The following is a 17,383-nucleotide window of genomic DNA, read 5'->3' as shown; positions in this document are numbered from 1 at the left end:
GCAGTGTGAAACTAGAGCACCTTTTATGCTGCGTCTAATGAGTGTGCATGTGTGTACTGCATGCGCGTGTGTCAGTGAGCCACCTGTACGGCTTCGGCTTGCTGGATGCCGAGAGGATGGTACTACAGGCGAAGCGATGGCGGCGGGTCCCCCCGCAGAGTGCGTGCACGGTAGAGGCGCCCGCTCCGTTAAAGAGGTACGATGACATCATAGTGCTTTACAACCTTTACTGAGTCAAATCATATTACATTAGAACAATCTACCAGCATATCAACAAACAAAAATGTGTCCGAAAGTATATAATGAAACACACCATGTTTGTGGTTCAGCATTCTAAAAAAAATTTGTGCTCAAGTTGATGTTGGATACATAAAGAAATATTGCTTTGGCGCCAACTGGTTGCGTCTTGATGTCAGGCAACTATGTTGAACTATTGTTGAAGGAGCTTCATTCAGTCAGGCCATAGCCTTGTCTAATAGAAAAAGTGCTTTGCTGCCTTCTTGTGGCTTCTACAGGCAATTACAAACCTCTTTGGGTGTGCATGAATCACTCCCGTATTTTCGCAATTCGCGGAAGGGCTCGGTTCTTATTCGCTGTATATACTGAATTAATGATTTAGTCGCAATTTACTCACAAATTTCCTTACTCAGTTTAAACTGTGGACATGTTAAGTAACGTGGCAACTAACTCACTAATTAAACTAATGAACCAACAAATTCAGTGACTATCTAGGTCACGTGTGCAACTCAAGGTCTGCGGGCCACATCCAGCCCGCCACATCAATTTATGTGGCCCGCGAAAGCAAATCAAGTGCGTCGACTTCATGTTTCTTGCTAAAATAACAACATTGCAAATCGTCTTCCCTTTTATATAACGTTGATTGCAAACATTTTTGTTACCAATCCCCATTTCAAATTAAACTGGCTTCTGGTTTCAAATGTAGTTATTCATCGATTTTTTTTGAATATGTAATAACATGAGGCAATTGTACATTTACTGTGTGTTCGTGCTCATGACGGCCCTCCGAAGGAAACCATAACTACGATGTGGCCCACAGCAAAAATGAGTTTGACACCCCTGATCTAGGTAATATGCTAGTTATCTAACTACATAATTGAATTCCCTAACTAAGCTAGCTAGTTAACACTGAATTTAGCAAACTAAACTATCTAATAACTAACTAGATAACTAACAAGCTAGAAATTCAACAAAGTATCTAAATAGCTAGGTCACTATCTATCTAGCCAGGCACCTAAATGGCTAGGTAATTAAAATGATGCTAACTAAATGATCTCTTCTCAATTTACACATAAATGTGCTTACTCAATTTGAACTCTAGGTCTGTTTCTTGTGATGGCAGAAATTTTGATGCAGTATTGGATATCATGAGATTGTGTACCTAATAATGTGTCTGCTGAGTGTCTAACCCTGACCCGCTTCCTCCCGTTCTTCCCAATTGAACCTCCTGACAGAATGCTGGATGCGGGAAGGGCGCTGACATCAGTGTTGGAGACGTCCGGCTGCTCTGCTTCATCCCAACGGCAGCAGCACGTGGCCTTCGCAGAGCACGTGGTCGTGCGTGTCACAGTGGCTTGCTGTCGCCGTGGCGACCTTTCCATTGCGCTCACATCGCCCTCGGGCACCGTGTCACAGCTTCTCGATAAAAGGTACCATCTCTGGCTCTCTCCTCATGCTGTGTCACACATTACCGTCATCCTGAAGCACAAAACCCAGCTGTGCTAAATCTTTCAATTTGGTGGAAAAGATTTTTCTGTACTTCTAATATTTTTGTTTTACTAATATTTTTGTTATACTGTACATACGTACAGTGTACAGTACAACCTCTAAAGTCAAATGTTTGCTTCTAAAGTCAACTACTAACTAACTTACAAAATAACTATCTTGCCAGTTAACAACTAACTAAGCTGGTTTACTAATTTAAATATCTTGTTATCTTAACTAACCAGCAACCTGAGTAACTAACCAGCTCACTTCCAGTCTTTAGTCTAGCTCGTTTGTACCTGAATAATTAAACTAGCTTCACTAATTAAAATATATAACTAGCTAACTAGGTAAACAACGACGAACTAACAGACAACTAATTAAACTAGTTAGCCAGTTAATTAGTTAGCTGATAACATAATCTAACCAACTAACCAGCTACCTAAGTAACAAGGAGATGCGTAACTACCTAGCTAACTAATCAAACTAGCTAGTTAACTAATTAACTTACAATTAGCCAACTAACAAGCAAGCTAACCTGCTAATCACCTAATTAACAAACTAACTAGGCAAGTCAACTTTTTAAGTACCTAGCTATGGCATAACTAAACTAGCCAACCAACTACCCAGCAAGTTTCTAATAACTGATTAAATTAGCTAAATACCTAGATTTTGCGTAACTAATTAAACTTGCCAGCTAACTACCTAGTTTGTAACCAAAGTAATAAATGAGGTAACTAGTTAAACTTGATAAATTATTAGTTGAATAACTACACAATAGTTGTACTAATTCAACTAGCTAAGCTAACTAGTGAACTGTCACTTTCCCAAGTAACTGGTACCTACGTAACTAGTTAACTACATAAACTATCCAAATAACTTGTTAGCCAACTAACACATCAAACTAGCTAACTACCTAACTAACAAACTCACTTAATAAAATAGCTAACCAACTACTTAAGACCAACTACCATAACCTTTTCATTTAACAACCTAATTAACTACCAAGCTAGTTTGTGAAAAGATCACTAATTAAAGTGGTAACTAACTGGCTAAATAACTGCATAGCTGGATAATCAAACTAGTTAACACAATAAACTAGCTTATATATAAATTTAACAATCTAACCTAAATACCAGCTACCTAAGTAACTAACTGGTTAAACTAGCTAGTTAACAATTTCACATATTAATATAGTTACTAGGTGGTAGTTAGTAATTAAACTAGTGAACGATCTAACTATCTAAGTAAGGATGTAATGTAATTAAACTAACTAGCTGCAGCAACTAAGAGCATCAGATTATTTTGGACTCGGAGGTTCCACTGTATGTTTCTTGTGTTAGCTCTCATATTCGACTGTGTGGGCCAGGATATGTGTATGAACCATCATAGCAGTTGTGCGGAGATGTTGATTTTTCATTTAGGCCTCATGACAACTCCACTGAGGGTTTTCACCAGTGGGAATTCATGACAACTCACTGCTGGGGGGAGCGGGCGGATGGGGAATGGACCTTGAACATCCGTGACTCTCCCTCTCAAGGGAGGGAAAACTCTCAAGCGGGTGAACTTGTTTCTCTTAGTAAAACACAAGGTGGGGTTGGCGGACCTCTACGGGGCGCGCCTCTCATCACTTTCTGTTCTCGTGTTTGTTGCGCAGGGACACTGGAAGAGTGGTCTCTGGTGATTTACGGCACCGCACGGCAGCCATATCCCGCTCGGCGCAGGCCGGCGCGGTCGGCCGAGATACCGAAGGACGCCGACTTCGCTGAAGAATACACTGGTGTGTGTTTACGCGACTAGTGGTCTAAATGTATAACTTTCTAACTACTGTCCAGAAGCTCTGGTCACCACCAAATTGTATATGGTGGCCAGCCAAAGCCTGCTAGTGTGAAAGAATAACAGCTGTGACTACAGTTCATATGCTCTGAGTCCTCGGTGTGAAGCACCCCGTAAACAAATTTGTGTGCCCCTATATATGCATAGAGGTACCGGGTCCGATCAGATCTGGTTTCGAGAAGGTTGCCATGAAGAACCTAAATTGTACTACGCATTTGAGCAGTCTAGCCTTTAGTCTGTCCGAATGATACCTGAAACGTACTCGCATTAGCAAGCTTGCATTTTTTTCAGTGGTTCCAAAACCAGTCTGTTTTGTCTATTAATGTACTCCGACATACAGTACAGCTTAATCACTGTTTGACCCACTTTTTGTTTGCTATACTGTGTAGTTAACATAGCTTACCAATGTTTGTGGGTTTTTGAGTTGCAAAGATTCAATGAATCCAATAATAATCTTCAGTAGCACCCAGTCGCAGTCAAGTCCAAAGTTCTAAAATGTATTTTGGCTATTTAGACCACCATAGAGTGACTTTCTCACATGGACCTAGTATAAAAGTGTCAATTTAATTTCAAACACCACCTTGGTTTTGTCATACGAGTGTCCAAAAAAGGCCTCTCTGACAGCTACTTCTGTTTGACCCAGTTTTGTATCCGCTTTGTCCATATTTGGCTAAGACCGCTCCCTTTCCTCTGATTGTTTGCCTCTATGTCGAAGACCCACTTGTCAGAGCACACGCTGGCTGAGGAGTGAAAAGGGAAGGGGGAGATCTTCGCTAGTGATGTAGATAAGCTCGAGAAATTCGAATTACCTGATTTCAGGGCTCTCGGCTGAAAAATGTCTGGAAGTCAGGAATGCGTGGACGATTTTAATTCATATTTCAAATTTTTACTGAGGCACCATAGAGACAATATTACATCCCAAATACTAGAAAAAGTTGGTTTGGCAAAATATGGTCCCTTTCAGTCTGACTCAAGTCAAGTCATGCGATTTGAGTCCCTCAACACTGAGGAGACATCAACACAAATCAGTATTTATGTAGCTTGAGCTGCAGTATACAGTCATTGTCTCTTTCAGTTCTGCTGAGAAGTTACTCAAATTTTTCGATATGAAAATGATTTAGCTTGTGACTTTCCGGCATCTTGTCCTTTCCAGGACCCTGCGACCCAGAGTGCAGCGACGACGGCTGCGAGGGTCCCGGCCCTCTGCAATGTGTCACATGTGCCCACTTTTTCCTTAAATTCAAGAACAACACAAGGTTAGTGTGAAGGCTTCTACCTGTAGCCCACATCCTTCTCTTAAGACTCCCATGTCATGTTCCTGTCCCAACAGAATGTGCGTGTCCGGGTGTCCATGGGGATTCTGGGGTGATAGGCGCCGTTGCAAGCGCTGCTACGCCACCTGCGAGAGTTGCACAGGAAGTCGCAGTGACCAGTGCACTTCCTGTCAAGCCGGATATCACCTGACCGAGGGGACCAACACCTGCACCACCGTCTGCGAGGAGAGCTACTTCCTGGACCACGGTTGGGCTTCTAGCTTTTGTTTTTTGTTTGTTTTTAACAAGAATAACAAATTGCAATTCTCTCATGAATGGCATGTGACAAACTCCTTTTTGACAACTATTCTGATTCTGATTTTGATTCTGATCTAATGGCTTTGAGTCCCATTTCGGTTGAACTAATTTATTTAGTTTAAACTATTTTACGTGATATTTACATCAGACAAAGCAAAAACTAAAACTTAGTTAAGCTTAGTTAAACCAACAAAAAAAACCTACAATACTTAAAAATCGTAATAGTACAAAAATGTAACCCAAAAAAAATTGTAGTGCATTAAATATTTACTTAGTTTAATAATTATGTTTAATATAATATTAAGAACAAATAACTTATGTATTTGCATAATAATTACAAACTATAAATGATTTGTTTGCAATATTTAGTTTTAGTTTGTAATATTTTGGTTCTGTCCCCATTGTAGGAGCACTGAAATATTTCACGTGCATCCCAGATTCCCAGATTATCGCGCTCCTCGTCACTTTAAACTGCATAAACTCCTTGAAGTCTCGGCGCCCTTTGCACAATGGTCATTGCACCGGACTATTGCGAGATTAGTCATTCGAACTGCTTTAAGTGCTAGAGGACATCTTTTTGCACAATTGTCAAAAAAAAAAAATTAATGAAATAAAATAATTTGTACCGGCATTACCAGATAACTAGCAACCCTTTATTACTCAGTGACTGTTTTTCTCAATGTCTTTATGTCTCAAAAGTGTTTTCTGTCAATTGACTGTCTTTTGTCATACTAGAGCGGCTCCAACTACCGGAGACAAATTCCTTGTGTGTTTTTTGGACATACTTGGCAAATAAAGATGATTCTGATTCTGATCCCCAGTCAGACTTGCATCAGAAACACTTGGGGTATAAACACAACTTCAGGTGGTGTTTAAACAGGCTCGTACATTTTAAAAAAAAAATGCCATTGGTGTTTTGATAACATAGTAATCAGACTGTTAAAGCTGTAAGGTTTGCTTTGGTCTGTATCTTTTATTTCTTTAAAAGGAGACAAACAGTTGACATTGCAATTTCCTAAAATGAAAAGACCATCAATGGCAAGATATAAATTTTTGGATATGCAATTGTCATGTTCCTCCTCAGTTGATAAGGTTCTCTCAAAGTCACATGTCAGCACGTGTAGTTATGTTTAAATTTTTTAAAATATGATATACCATACATGTTTTCAAAGGTATTTTTCTTTATTGTTGTTCACTTTTGTAAAAGTGGATCTCGACTTGCTGTAGATAAGCAACTATTCACACTCAGAGACAATTTAAAGTCTTCAATGAGCCTACCATGCATGTTTTTGGAATGTGGGAAGAAGCCGGAGTGTCCAGGAGAAGCCCCACGCAAAAACGAGGAGAACACAAAGACCACACAGGAAGGCCAAAGCCCGGATTCAAACCCCCAACCTCAGAACTGTGAGGTGGATGTGCTGAGAGAGAGAGAGAAAGAGAAAAAGAAAGAGTGCAAGCGAGTAAGACGTCTAGATAACCGGGGTGTAATGTTTGATTGCTTTTTCCCCCTGCAGATGGAAATATGTGCAGAAAATGCAGCGAGAAGTGCTCGAGGTGCACGTCCTCCAGCGTCTGCACGGAATGCAAAGCAGACGCGAGGTGAGCCAAGCATCTGATGAGGCCCCCGACAAGTGCCTAGTAAACAATACGCACTCGTCCGTATGCCCTCTGCAGCGTCGTAACAATGGGAAAGAGCCGCGCTACTTTTATGTCTGCATCTGCAGATAGGGCTTATCTTTGCTATTTCCATTTAGCACCGGCACACTCACACGGAAGGACGAAAGAAATCATACACAATCAGGTGATTTTTCTTTGGAACACAAACAATTTACATAAAAGTGATAAAATTACAGTAGCAGGTATAAAGGTTTTGCTAAAAAATCCAACCTTCCCCAACAATTGAATGTTCCTTGAGTAGTAAAACAGTGCCAATCCCTAACTTGTGTAATTGTACCCCTTGAATGCAAAACTCACTACGTCGATATTTATCAATTGCAAAAATCTGTCTTTATAAATAACAGTACTTTTTTATTATTATTTAAGTTATACATTACCTAATCATGGAGTTTTGTGCAGAAAATATTAATATGAAGTCAATTAAAAAACAATGAAAGTATTGATTCATGATGTCATTATGTAATTCAACAACAATATGATTTAATTCATTAACTTTTATTTGAATAGCACCAACGTGCATGTTTCTGTGGGAACCTGTGCAAATGTGGTGGAAATACGGACAGTTCTCAGACTGCTTCAATCTCCCCCTTGAACACTGCCCCCAATGTTCCATAAAAATACGCATCCTCTGACAAATCCTCATTAGACGTCTGCAGACAAGATCTTTAATGTGTGCTTAGCTCAGCTGACCTCGTGTTCGTCGTGTTTGCCGAGCGGCGTTGGCGGGGCTCTCGACGAGTAATTCACCCTGACGCCTTTGCGTGATTGGCTGTGGGAGTCACGCCGCTGCATACTGTCTCTCGTCTCTCTTTCCGCCCTCAATCCAGACTGCGTGGGAACCGGTGCCAGCGACGTTGCGCGTCAGGAATGTACCTCGACGAGGCTGAGGGCCTTTGCAAAGCTTGCCACCGGGTGTGCACCGCCTGTGCAGGTGAGATGTTAAAACGGGTTTTTCTAACTTTATGTAACAGGTGTTATGCTTCTGCAGGAACCTGTACAAATGTGGTGGAAACACAAACTGTTCTCTGGATTGTTTTCCGTGAACATCGTAACAAGCAACAGTTTGGCCGATTGTGAATAGTTCAATTGTTTCAAGTTGTTTCCTGCCACTCCCAGTTGAAGTTTACTTTAAAAGTAAACATAAAACAAAGATTTACACGTTGTGTATTTACCAAACCTAATGCTAAGACACAATGCAAAAGGCCATAGAGGGGCAAATGAAACCAGCATCGATGATGCCGTAATAGTAGTAAACAAGTCGTATATGAACACTAGCAACACATGTAGACAGAGCATACAACAATGCTCACAGAACAAAAAATGACTAATATTACTGCAGCCTAGTTGAGATAGTCTTCTAGCTACGTGTATTATGTCTGTATGTATTATACTGCCCCCTGGTGGCCAAGGTTCACACAACAAAATTAGCAGCACAATGCCCACTGAATTATAAACAAACCGTTTAATTCTTTATTTTCAATTATTACTCTGTGTTTTTATAAAGTGCAATACTGTAGAGCACGATGTTTATTATTTATTTGTTTTTAAGTATTTTGGGATACTGTAACGGATTGAAGAGATTTCAATTCATTTCAATGGGGAAAGATGATTTGAGATACAAATGTTTTAAGTTACACGTGTGGTCATGGAACAAATAAAACTCCTAAATCAAAGCTTTGGAGACCCCCCGGGACCCTTCAAAGAGCAACAGGAGCATGTTTCACCAGGAAGCTGTATAAATGTGCTGGAAACACAGACAGTTCTCGAGAGAGTTTCAAGCTCCCTTTTGAACACTGTTACTGTCCCATAATATACATTTTTATAGCATGTACAGTTTTGAGATTACCACCATTATCGCCATTTTCATTGATTTGACACACTAGTGTGACATGGGTCAAATTTGAGACGGAACAGTCTCAGTGTACGCAATCTGTGTCGCACCAGTACAAAAGATTGACATTTTTTAATATTTTCATTTTTGTGTATTGTCACTTTAGGAAGTCCTCAGTGAAAGAATAACGTTTAGATTGTTTTTATTGCTGTCAAATGTCAAAACAGCTAACCTACAATTCCATTGCAACATGTGGCCAATTTTTGTTTTTGTCTTGAGTTAGTTGTCACATTTCTGTCGGGCGAATTATACATTACCCGTGCACTCACTGTAGTAGTCTCGCCACGCTGCACTATTTGCAAATCTGTTGTTGACCAATACTCGTCACTCATGCCAGAGGAGCATCTGCAACATTTGCACAATCAACATTGTCCTAGATTATCGCGTTACTAGTCACTTTAAACTGCATACACTCCTTGAAGTCTCGGCGCCTTTTGCACAATGGTCATTGCACCGGACTATTGCGATATTAGTCATTCAAACTGCTCTAAGTGCTAGAGGACTGTGTATCTTTTTGCACAACTGTCCAGAAAAAAAAGAATATATAATTTTTTAAAGAATTGTACCGGCATTACCAGATAAATAGCAACCCTTTATTGCTCAGTGACTGTTTTTCTCAATGTCTTTATGTCTTAAAAGTGTTCTCTGTCAATTGACTGTCTGTTGTCGTACTAGAGAGGTTCCAACTACCGGGGACAAATTCCTTTTGTGTTGTTTGGACATGCTTGGCAAAATTAAGATGAAGATGATTCTGATTCTGAAAACAGGTCAAATTTCACCCAAGGGTTAGATGATACGACATAATTTATTGCAAATTATTTTACAGACCCTTAGGTTGCGGCTCGTAGAACCACAGTGTGTGAAGCACAGTGTTAAAGGTGGTCAGCGTTGGAAAGACGTGTTCTTATCTTGCTATTTTTTGGTTGATCAGGCGCCGGCGTAGAGGCGTGTACGCAGTGCGCGGAGGGCTACCTGATGGAGGAATGGAGGTGCGTTCCCTCCTGCAGCAGCGGCTTCTTCGCCACAAACCCGGAAATGGCAGACGGGCGCTGGGTGTGTAGGAGGTGAGCGCACTGGTGATTGTTCAGGTGTGGGTGGCTTTTTTATCAGCTGATGGCAGGCCTCCTTCTGTGTGCGTGTTGCTGCTATGCGCTGTTCTATTTCTACAGGTGCGACGCCAGCTGTCTCACCTGTGTCGGGCCGGGCCGGGCCAACTGCAGCAGCTGTTCCAGCGGCCACAGCCTGCAGGAGGGCGAGTGTGTTCTCCACACGGCGTGCGCAGATGGTCAGCGTCTGCCTGCTTTTAGTGGCTCACGTCCTCCAGTCTGAATAAACACAACAGGAAGCAACGCGCGCACATTTTGCAGTTTGCGTTCACTCTTTAAACACTCCGTGTCTTACACGTTTTTAATGACCATTTTCAATTCATCATGAACAAAAGTGGCACTTCAAAAACAGCTATTAAATAATTTAAAATGTCAGTAAATGAAAATAATTAAATAAATAATCCCTTAAATAATATATATATGTTTTAAATAAACAACACTGTGATGTGATTAATAAGTAAAGAGGTATACAGGTATGAAATACATTATGTTAAATAGGTATAATATAATTATTTGAAATTATATTTCAAGTAAATCACATTTTGGCACAGACGAACACTCATATACTATACGTCTTCTACGACAGGGGAATACCAGGCCAATGACGGGATGTGCCGCCCGTGTCACCCGACATGCTTGAAGTGCACGGGACCGCAGCATCTAGACTGCATCAACTGCGGCGCTTCACAGTAAGTCGGACGCACTCAATATAATGCTGAGTCACATGTTTGCCCTGACCTAATACTCTACAATTGTGATCAATACGCCAAAATGCTGAAGAGCACTTGAAACTGATGACGGTGCAAAGAAAACCCATTGTAAGTTTCTTTCCAAATTCCGTTCTTAAAGGTTACAGCATCTTGCGACTTGAATGGGAAATTGCACAACAAGTTCAACACTGTATTAAGTTGGCAACTGACTGGCATATTTAAAATTAACATAATTAGAATGTGTTGAAAATGTTTTTTTGTGGGGGGGTCGGTTGTCATTGCAGCGCTCTGGACGAGGGTCGCTGCCTGGCGGAGTGCTCCCGAGGCAAGTACCAGTCGGGTGGGCAGTGCCACCTGTGTGACCACACCTGTGCAACCTGTGTGGAGGCGGGGCCTGCCAACTGTACTAGCTGTGTCACCGGTGAGGACCAACCATGTCTTGTCACCATTTGTTATCTCTGTCACGATTCATTAGTGTGCGTCTGGCTTTTTGTTACTCAGAACAGGCATAATCAGCCATTAGCTGATGAATTGAATGTGGTTAGATTGAATGTTCATTCACTCGCCTCTTGAATATTACACGGAAAAAAATAATCCCCCGCATATCCGCAGCTCACCATTTACGAATCCACCGCATCACATTTTCTTTAGCTATTTGCTGTAAAAATTACCTATTCACCGTTTTTGTGTTCTTTTTGAAAAAGGCCAAGTGGATGCCATCTCGATAGGAAGGTAGCACAGTAATTGGTCCAAGGAAGTACATTTGCATGTTTGGGAAGAGCTAAGTTTAGTAGTGGAGGTTTTGGAGTTGTCTTTGCCACACGTGCATGAACATTTTCTGAATAAATCGTCCACACTGAATGAGGGTGATGAAGATTAAACCGAGCGTTTGTAAACACCGCAGATAAGTTCGGAATGGAGCGTTACCTCCACAAAGGCAGCTGCGTGGACGCCTGCCCCGAGGCCTTCTACCACACCGACGAGTGGAGCTGCGAGGCCTGCTCGCAGGGCTGCACGCTCTGCACGAGCGCCGCCCACTGCCTGAGGTGCAACTCGTCCCACTCCGTGTCCGACGGCGCCTGTGTCAAGCTGGAGTGCGGCGAAGGCAAGCCAACTCGCGTGAGCGCCACTCGCATTCTCCACTTCTCGCAAAAAGTGGATTTCCTCCTCGTCTTTCAGGGGAAGTTGAAGATCCAGATTACAGCGACTGCATGGCCTGCGAGGAGGGCTGCAGGCAGTGTGTCTTGTGTAAGCCCACACGCTCTACTTCCCCTATTGCAGGCTGCTTTCCACACAGTCACCAATGATAATAATAAATACAATTCGTGGAGCACTTTTGACAAAAGTACAGCGTTGTGGAAAAGAAAAAAAGGATCTTTTTACACCAATTACATTACACAACGAATGTGCTTTTGAAAACATTCAAGATGATTTAAACAAACTTCATACTTGTCTTTTTAAACATGAAATTAGAACTTTAGCCACATAAATGTACGTCTTTAACATTAAGAAGTTGTTTTTGTGAAATCATTTTTTTCCTGACTTTTTTCTCATAAAAAGCATCTTTATTCTCCTATTACAACAAATTTAGTTTTTTTTAAATGAATCACCATTTCATGTTAATGTGAAGATTTTATTATCTTACAAAATAGTACTTTTAATTATCAATTCAACAATATTTTTTTGCGAGATTTTATTCTCATAAAAATGTTGATTGTTTTCCCCGTAAATACAAACTTTTAAAAAACATTTGCAACTTCATACCTCTAAAAATAAAACTATTTTCTTAATAGGTCAATTTTATGCTCGTCAACATAACTTTTCCATACGATCAAAATTGTTAATTTTTAAAACTTCTTGTTAATATGATGTTCTCATACACTAAATGTACAACTTTGTTACTGTAAACATATAACGTTATTTTCTGAAAAATACTAAGAATTTCTCCCCAAATTAAAATGTTATTCCTGTGTGTTAACTTTTGTGTTAATATTAAGGTAAGATTCTATAAAATAGCGACTTTTTGGCCCAGCTCAATTTTACCACACACGTGATGATTTGCCATCGTAAATATTGAAGAAGTTGAACGACCCCCTGACCGTTTTCCGAGCAGATTAGGGAAGGAGAAACACACCACACCACAAAGTTATGTCTTAAGATAATATTCATAATAACATTCGACAATCTGGCCTTTGCTGACTTTGATAGAAAGAGGGAAAAAGCTTAAAATCGGCCCGATTATTGGTATGCGTCTACTGTGCTCCGAAAAGGCGCAGATATCTTCTCAAGTGGTAAAATTCAAGTAACAACCATATTGTTTTCCTCGTGATATTTTCTCATCCAAACGAATCGAATCCTAAAGGTCTGCTGTACTTTATTATTTCTTTTCCTGAGAGTGTCTTCTCATTTTAAAAGGAGGATTTTTGCTGCTTTCAACAGATAACCCCAGGCATTGCCTGTCCTGCAAAGAAGGCTTTTACAAGTAAGGCCGGTGTGCCTTGTGTGATCTCGCCTTCCTCTCCTCTACTCGCTGAGCCTCTCACTTTACCGATACGCTACCGTCCGACGCACATTTTGGCCTCAAAGAGTGAAATGGATTTAGGCTTGAGGAAACGGGAGCTCATCGACCGCTGCCGTTTGTTCTCAGCTTCCAGGATGGCTGCTACAAAAACTGCCCCGCCAAGACGTACAACGTGGACGTGGACATGACCTGCGTCCCGTGCGACAGCAACTGCGTCAGCTGCGACCAGGACGAGTGCTACTGGTGCGAAACGGACCTCTTCCTGTCAGGTAGCACTCCTACCAATCTGGCACACAGAAGCATTTAAGTGATATTTTTGGGATGTTTTGGTACAGGGAACCCATTTACAGCAAGTCTCTACACGTTTAATACCGCTGCGAGACTATTTGTGTGCTCCTATCTTAGTTGGCAAACCAGCGAGCTCAGCAGCCAACTCTTCAACGTTAGTGTGTGCACAATGGCTGAACTGACAATTGACTGACAATTTAATACTTTTCTTCAATTACCCTAGTGCTTTGAAACCACTGAAGACAATTTAATACATTTCTTAAACAAAGCTAATGTAAATGTAAAGTCAATCGCCAACTAGTGGCGCGGCATGGAATATGACAGCAAAACATTTTTGTTTTTTTATGTTCTCAGAGGGAAAATGTGTGTCCGTGTGCCCTGAGGGATTTTACGGTGACGAGGACACCAACGACTGCGAGGAGTGCCACGCCGAATGCACGACGTGCAGCGGCCTTGGGGACGACGACTGCGCGTCGTGCGGTGATGGCAAAATACTGGAGAACGGACAGTGCGTGACTGAAGGCGACGTCTGTCCCGTTCTGACCTTTCGCAGCGGTGAGAATAACAATTCAACAGCTTGTTTTCCAAAATCAATCCTGGATTTCAGCTTAAGTACTCAATCAGTGCTCCTGAACCCCTGCCAGGAAAGACTTTGTGATGATTGATTGTATTTGTGGAACATTTAGCTCTCCTTCCAAGACTTTTAAGACTTTTAAAGCAACATCTTGTATTTATTCAGAGACAAGTCATCGATTTATACGAACTTAAATACCTCTGACAGGCTAATAAGAACATTTTAAATGGAAAAAAGAAAACGTGACATATGAAAATAAATCTTAAAACTAATAATTCTAGCTAGTTTGCTAGCCTAGTAACAATAGCCAAATGTGCAATGACATTCACTTTTGGGTATTGCTTATATGATTTTGTACCATAAAGTACCTTTAATGTTACATATGTGTAGCTCTACGTTAGCTTCATAGTTAGCATCAAAGTTAGCTCAAATGTTGTTCCAAAAAAACCCAAATTTCTATTCAAGACAGTATTTTATTATATCATAGATTATAGATTATAGTAATCTGTAATGCTCGCTGGAACAGTTTATTTAGCTGTCAAATTTCGAGGTTCTTCTGAGTATTTTATTTGAGGAAAACATGCTTAGCACCAAACAATTTGTTCTTGCTGCTATGCATGAAATAAATATGGCATCAGGTTGTACACAAAATATTTAAAAACGAATTTCTCCTTCTATTAAAACGGTAGTCTACATGTAAAATGAATGTGACAGTTAGTTTCTCTTCCCCCAGAAACCATAGGGTTTAAAACATACATACAATAATAGCAATATCGCTTAAATCTTTGTGGTTTTATTGAAAACCTCTGAAAGCTTGAGACTCCTTCAAGAGCAGATCTTCACCCCTCTGCGTCCAGACTGCAAACGCCAGCCAATTTAACTGTATTTTCAGAAATTGGCACATAACAATGGATTCAATTAGTTGTTGAATTTCACACTCGATGAGTGGGAAGCCATTCTTCAGACACCCAACTGTTTGTGTGTGAGTAAAATTTTCATAATATGGATATCCTTTAAGATTTGAAGTGGAGCTCTCAAAACTATATAACTGATTTTCACGTAACTTTGTGGATGGTTGAGGTTTGGGCTAAGGGAAATTTGGTGCAAAACCTACTTAACTTCACTGAGCGATGGAGAATGGGCCAAGGCAGAATGCTACTTCAAACGACCCAAAACATTTCGTTTTCTCTGGTTGCCTTGAGGATGTGTTTGGTACTGCAGGCGATGGCGAATGTGTGGAGTGCCATCCATCGTGCGAGTCCTGCTCTGGACAAAACAAGAACCAGTGCAGCAAATGTACAAAAGGTCTGTCAGAATCTCACACGTTGCAACCGCTTTTTAAAGTTGTGTGTGTATATATAAGACTTTTCCATAAAAACACTCATGTATATACATATACACGACCCTTGAAAAGTTTGGAAATCACTTGGAAATGTTACTTTCGAAACTTTTTTTTTTTTAATCATTACCATTACAATGTCTAAACCACGGCTCATCACCTTTTTTTTTTTTTGTACTGAGTGCTACGTTAATACTAATTAATGCAAAGGGATACCAGGTTGATACCCACTTCTGAAATAAAACATTTGCTCGCACTGCTTTTTATTACTGCATTTTTTAAAATTATTAATAATTAATTTTTGTAATTTATGTGAAGAAACCAATCATGTTAATGGTTTGTCACAGTAGTTATCAACAATGATTTAACAGGGCAAGAAAAGGATACCGGTACACATCAATATGCAATATCTATCAATTTCAAGTGTTTACATTTTCAAATGAACACGGCAACCACATTCCTAGGAAATCACAATGTCCCATCTCTGCCATAATAGATGCCATAAGATGACGCTAAAGCCCTGTCTAAACTGGAAAGTTGTACAGTAATTAGAAGCATTGTTGAAGTGAGTTTTGCATGGTGGGGAGGAGCTAATTTTAGCCTGGGTTGTTCAAGTTCCGGAGAGTCTTCACTCCATGCATGTACACCCGCACTTCAGGTGCATTTCTTTATTTTTTTATAACCCTTTTTAGGTTAATGTTATGTTATGTTAATGTTTAATGTCACCTACATTAAAAATAAATAAATAAATCAGTGCTTAAAAATTATTTTTAAAAATAAATGGAATTTGAATGGTAGGGTATACGTGTAATCTATTTTTGTGCTGCGGTCCTCTTCCAGGACGCTTTCTGAGCCCTCAGCAAACGTGTGTGTCAAAATGTCCGCCGGGTTCGTTCGGCGACCGACTGAGCGGCGAGTGCGAGGCGTGCCGCGCCGGCTGTTTGCACTGCGTGGACCTTGAGCGCTGCACCCGCTGCCTGAGCCGCCCCACAGCGGTGTTGTTCCTGCAGGACGGCCAATGTGTCCAGCAGTGTGTCAGGTCAGAACTCAAATTACTTTCTCAAAGGTTTTGTGGGTTTTATCTGAGAAATAGAAGTTTTCTTCACAAACTACAGGCGCGACTGTTTGCAAAAACAGAGCCCAGAGTGGGGGAAAAGAGTGAGCATCGATTCTCATAAAAAATAATAATAATAATTTAAAAAAAAATAAAAATAATTGTAATTACCCCCACAAGTTATTGTTATGCATCGTTGAAAAAGTCACGTCAATTTTCAATTACATGTCCGCAACGTTAAGATTCCTGCGGAATCTTAAAAAAAATTCAAAAAAATCAAAAACTGAAAAAAATTCAATCTCATCCCTGACATGTTTGCTGCCCATCATTTTGACTTTTCTTCCTGGACATTTATGAGCAATTAAATCCACACTGCCAGCGCGTCTTGTCCTTGAGTTTCCATTAGCACCCAGATGACTGGATGAGAGGCTGCCCAATCTGGCTTTATTACCTCCACCAAGGAGGTCATTGCTGCAATCCGGTTGCAAAATTACGACCTCCGACATGGAAAAACGCATTGGAACGTCACTCGAGTTATTACTCGGGGGGAAACTGATGTGCAATACATTGATTTCATCAGATGCAGAAATGTGCAGACAATAGAAGACTGTATAAACCACTTGTGTATTTTGGGGGGTTTATTAGGTATTGCCTTTTTTAACATAACCGGTTTAATGTAAAAACTGCCGATGCGGATAAAGGTGTGGGTCAAGATTTAATTTTTCCATTTGACCCCTTAAGAGCTCAGCCACTTTCCGACGTATTTGCCGGCAGCCTCAAATGTTGCATGTGATCATTTTTGTCTGCTAGACGGATTACACACACAAAAAAAGATTTGTACGCAACTTTGTGAAGAAGGATCACTGATATCCTCGTTAATTCTTGGATGAAGCGTGTTAAGGTCCAAAGACAAATCGATTAAAATTTGGAACAATCATGCAAAAAAGCTACTCCATCGATTTTTTTCAAACTTTTGGGTGCTCCTGAGAAGAATCACTCTTTTCTTGTTTTTAATTCTAATTCAATTTTAATTAAATGAATTACATTTAATTAATAAAAACATATATAAATAAATAACTAAAAATTAATTACAA

The 17,383-nt window shown here is 40.4% G+C and overlaps 1 protein-coding gene across 1 annotated transcript in view; it reads left to right on the top strand.

The window, feature by feature from the left end:
* The window catches only part of LOC133414129 (proprotein convertase subtilisin/kexin type 5-like), a 31,410-nt gene that overhangs the window by 8,352 nt on the left and 5,675 nt on the right, over nt 1-17,383 (top strand). Inside the window, exons 13-31 of the mRNA XM_061699274.1 lie at nt 76-196; nt 1,473-1,667; nt 3,147-3,283; nt 3,380-3,502; nt 4,712-4,814; nt 4,889-5,079; nt 6,644-6,728; nt 7,634-7,737; nt 9,629-9,761; nt 9,867-9,982; nt 10,390-10,492; nt 10,798-10,934; nt 11,418-11,618; nt 11,693-11,761; nt 12,953-12,995; nt 13,161-13,303; nt 13,677-13,877; nt 15,118-15,201; nt 16,076-16,274. Of these exons, the coding sequence (XP_061555258.1) occupies nt 76-196; nt 1,473-1,667; nt 3,147-3,283; nt 3,380-3,502; nt 4,712-4,814; nt 4,889-5,079; nt 6,644-6,728; nt 7,634-7,737; nt 9,629-9,761; nt 9,867-9,982; nt 10,390-10,492; nt 10,798-10,934; nt 11,418-11,618; nt 11,693-11,761; nt 12,953-12,995; nt 13,161-13,303; nt 13,677-13,877; nt 15,118-15,201; nt 16,076-16,274 (2,488 nt within the window). The remainder of the gene's footprint in view (nt 1-75; nt 197-1,472; nt 1,668-3,146; nt 3,284-3,379; nt 3,503-4,711; nt 4,815-4,888; nt 5,080-6,643; nt 6,729-7,633; nt 7,738-9,628; nt 9,762-9,866; nt 9,983-10,389; nt 10,493-10,797; nt 10,935-11,417; nt 11,619-11,692; nt 11,762-12,952; nt 12,996-13,160; nt 13,304-13,676; nt 13,878-15,117; nt 15,202-16,075; nt 16,275-17,383) is intronic.

Source organism: Phycodurus eques, chromosome 15, assembly GCF_024500275.1.
Source record: "Phycodurus eques isolate BA_2022a chromosome 15, UOR_Pequ_1.1, whole genome shotgun sequence".
NCBI classification, from domain to species: Eukaryota; Metazoa; Chordata; class Actinopteri; order Syngnathiformes; family Syngnathidae; genus Phycodurus; species Phycodurus eques.
Note: the sequence above shows the minus strand (reverse complement) of the source record. Positions and strands in the feature narration are given on the sequence as shown.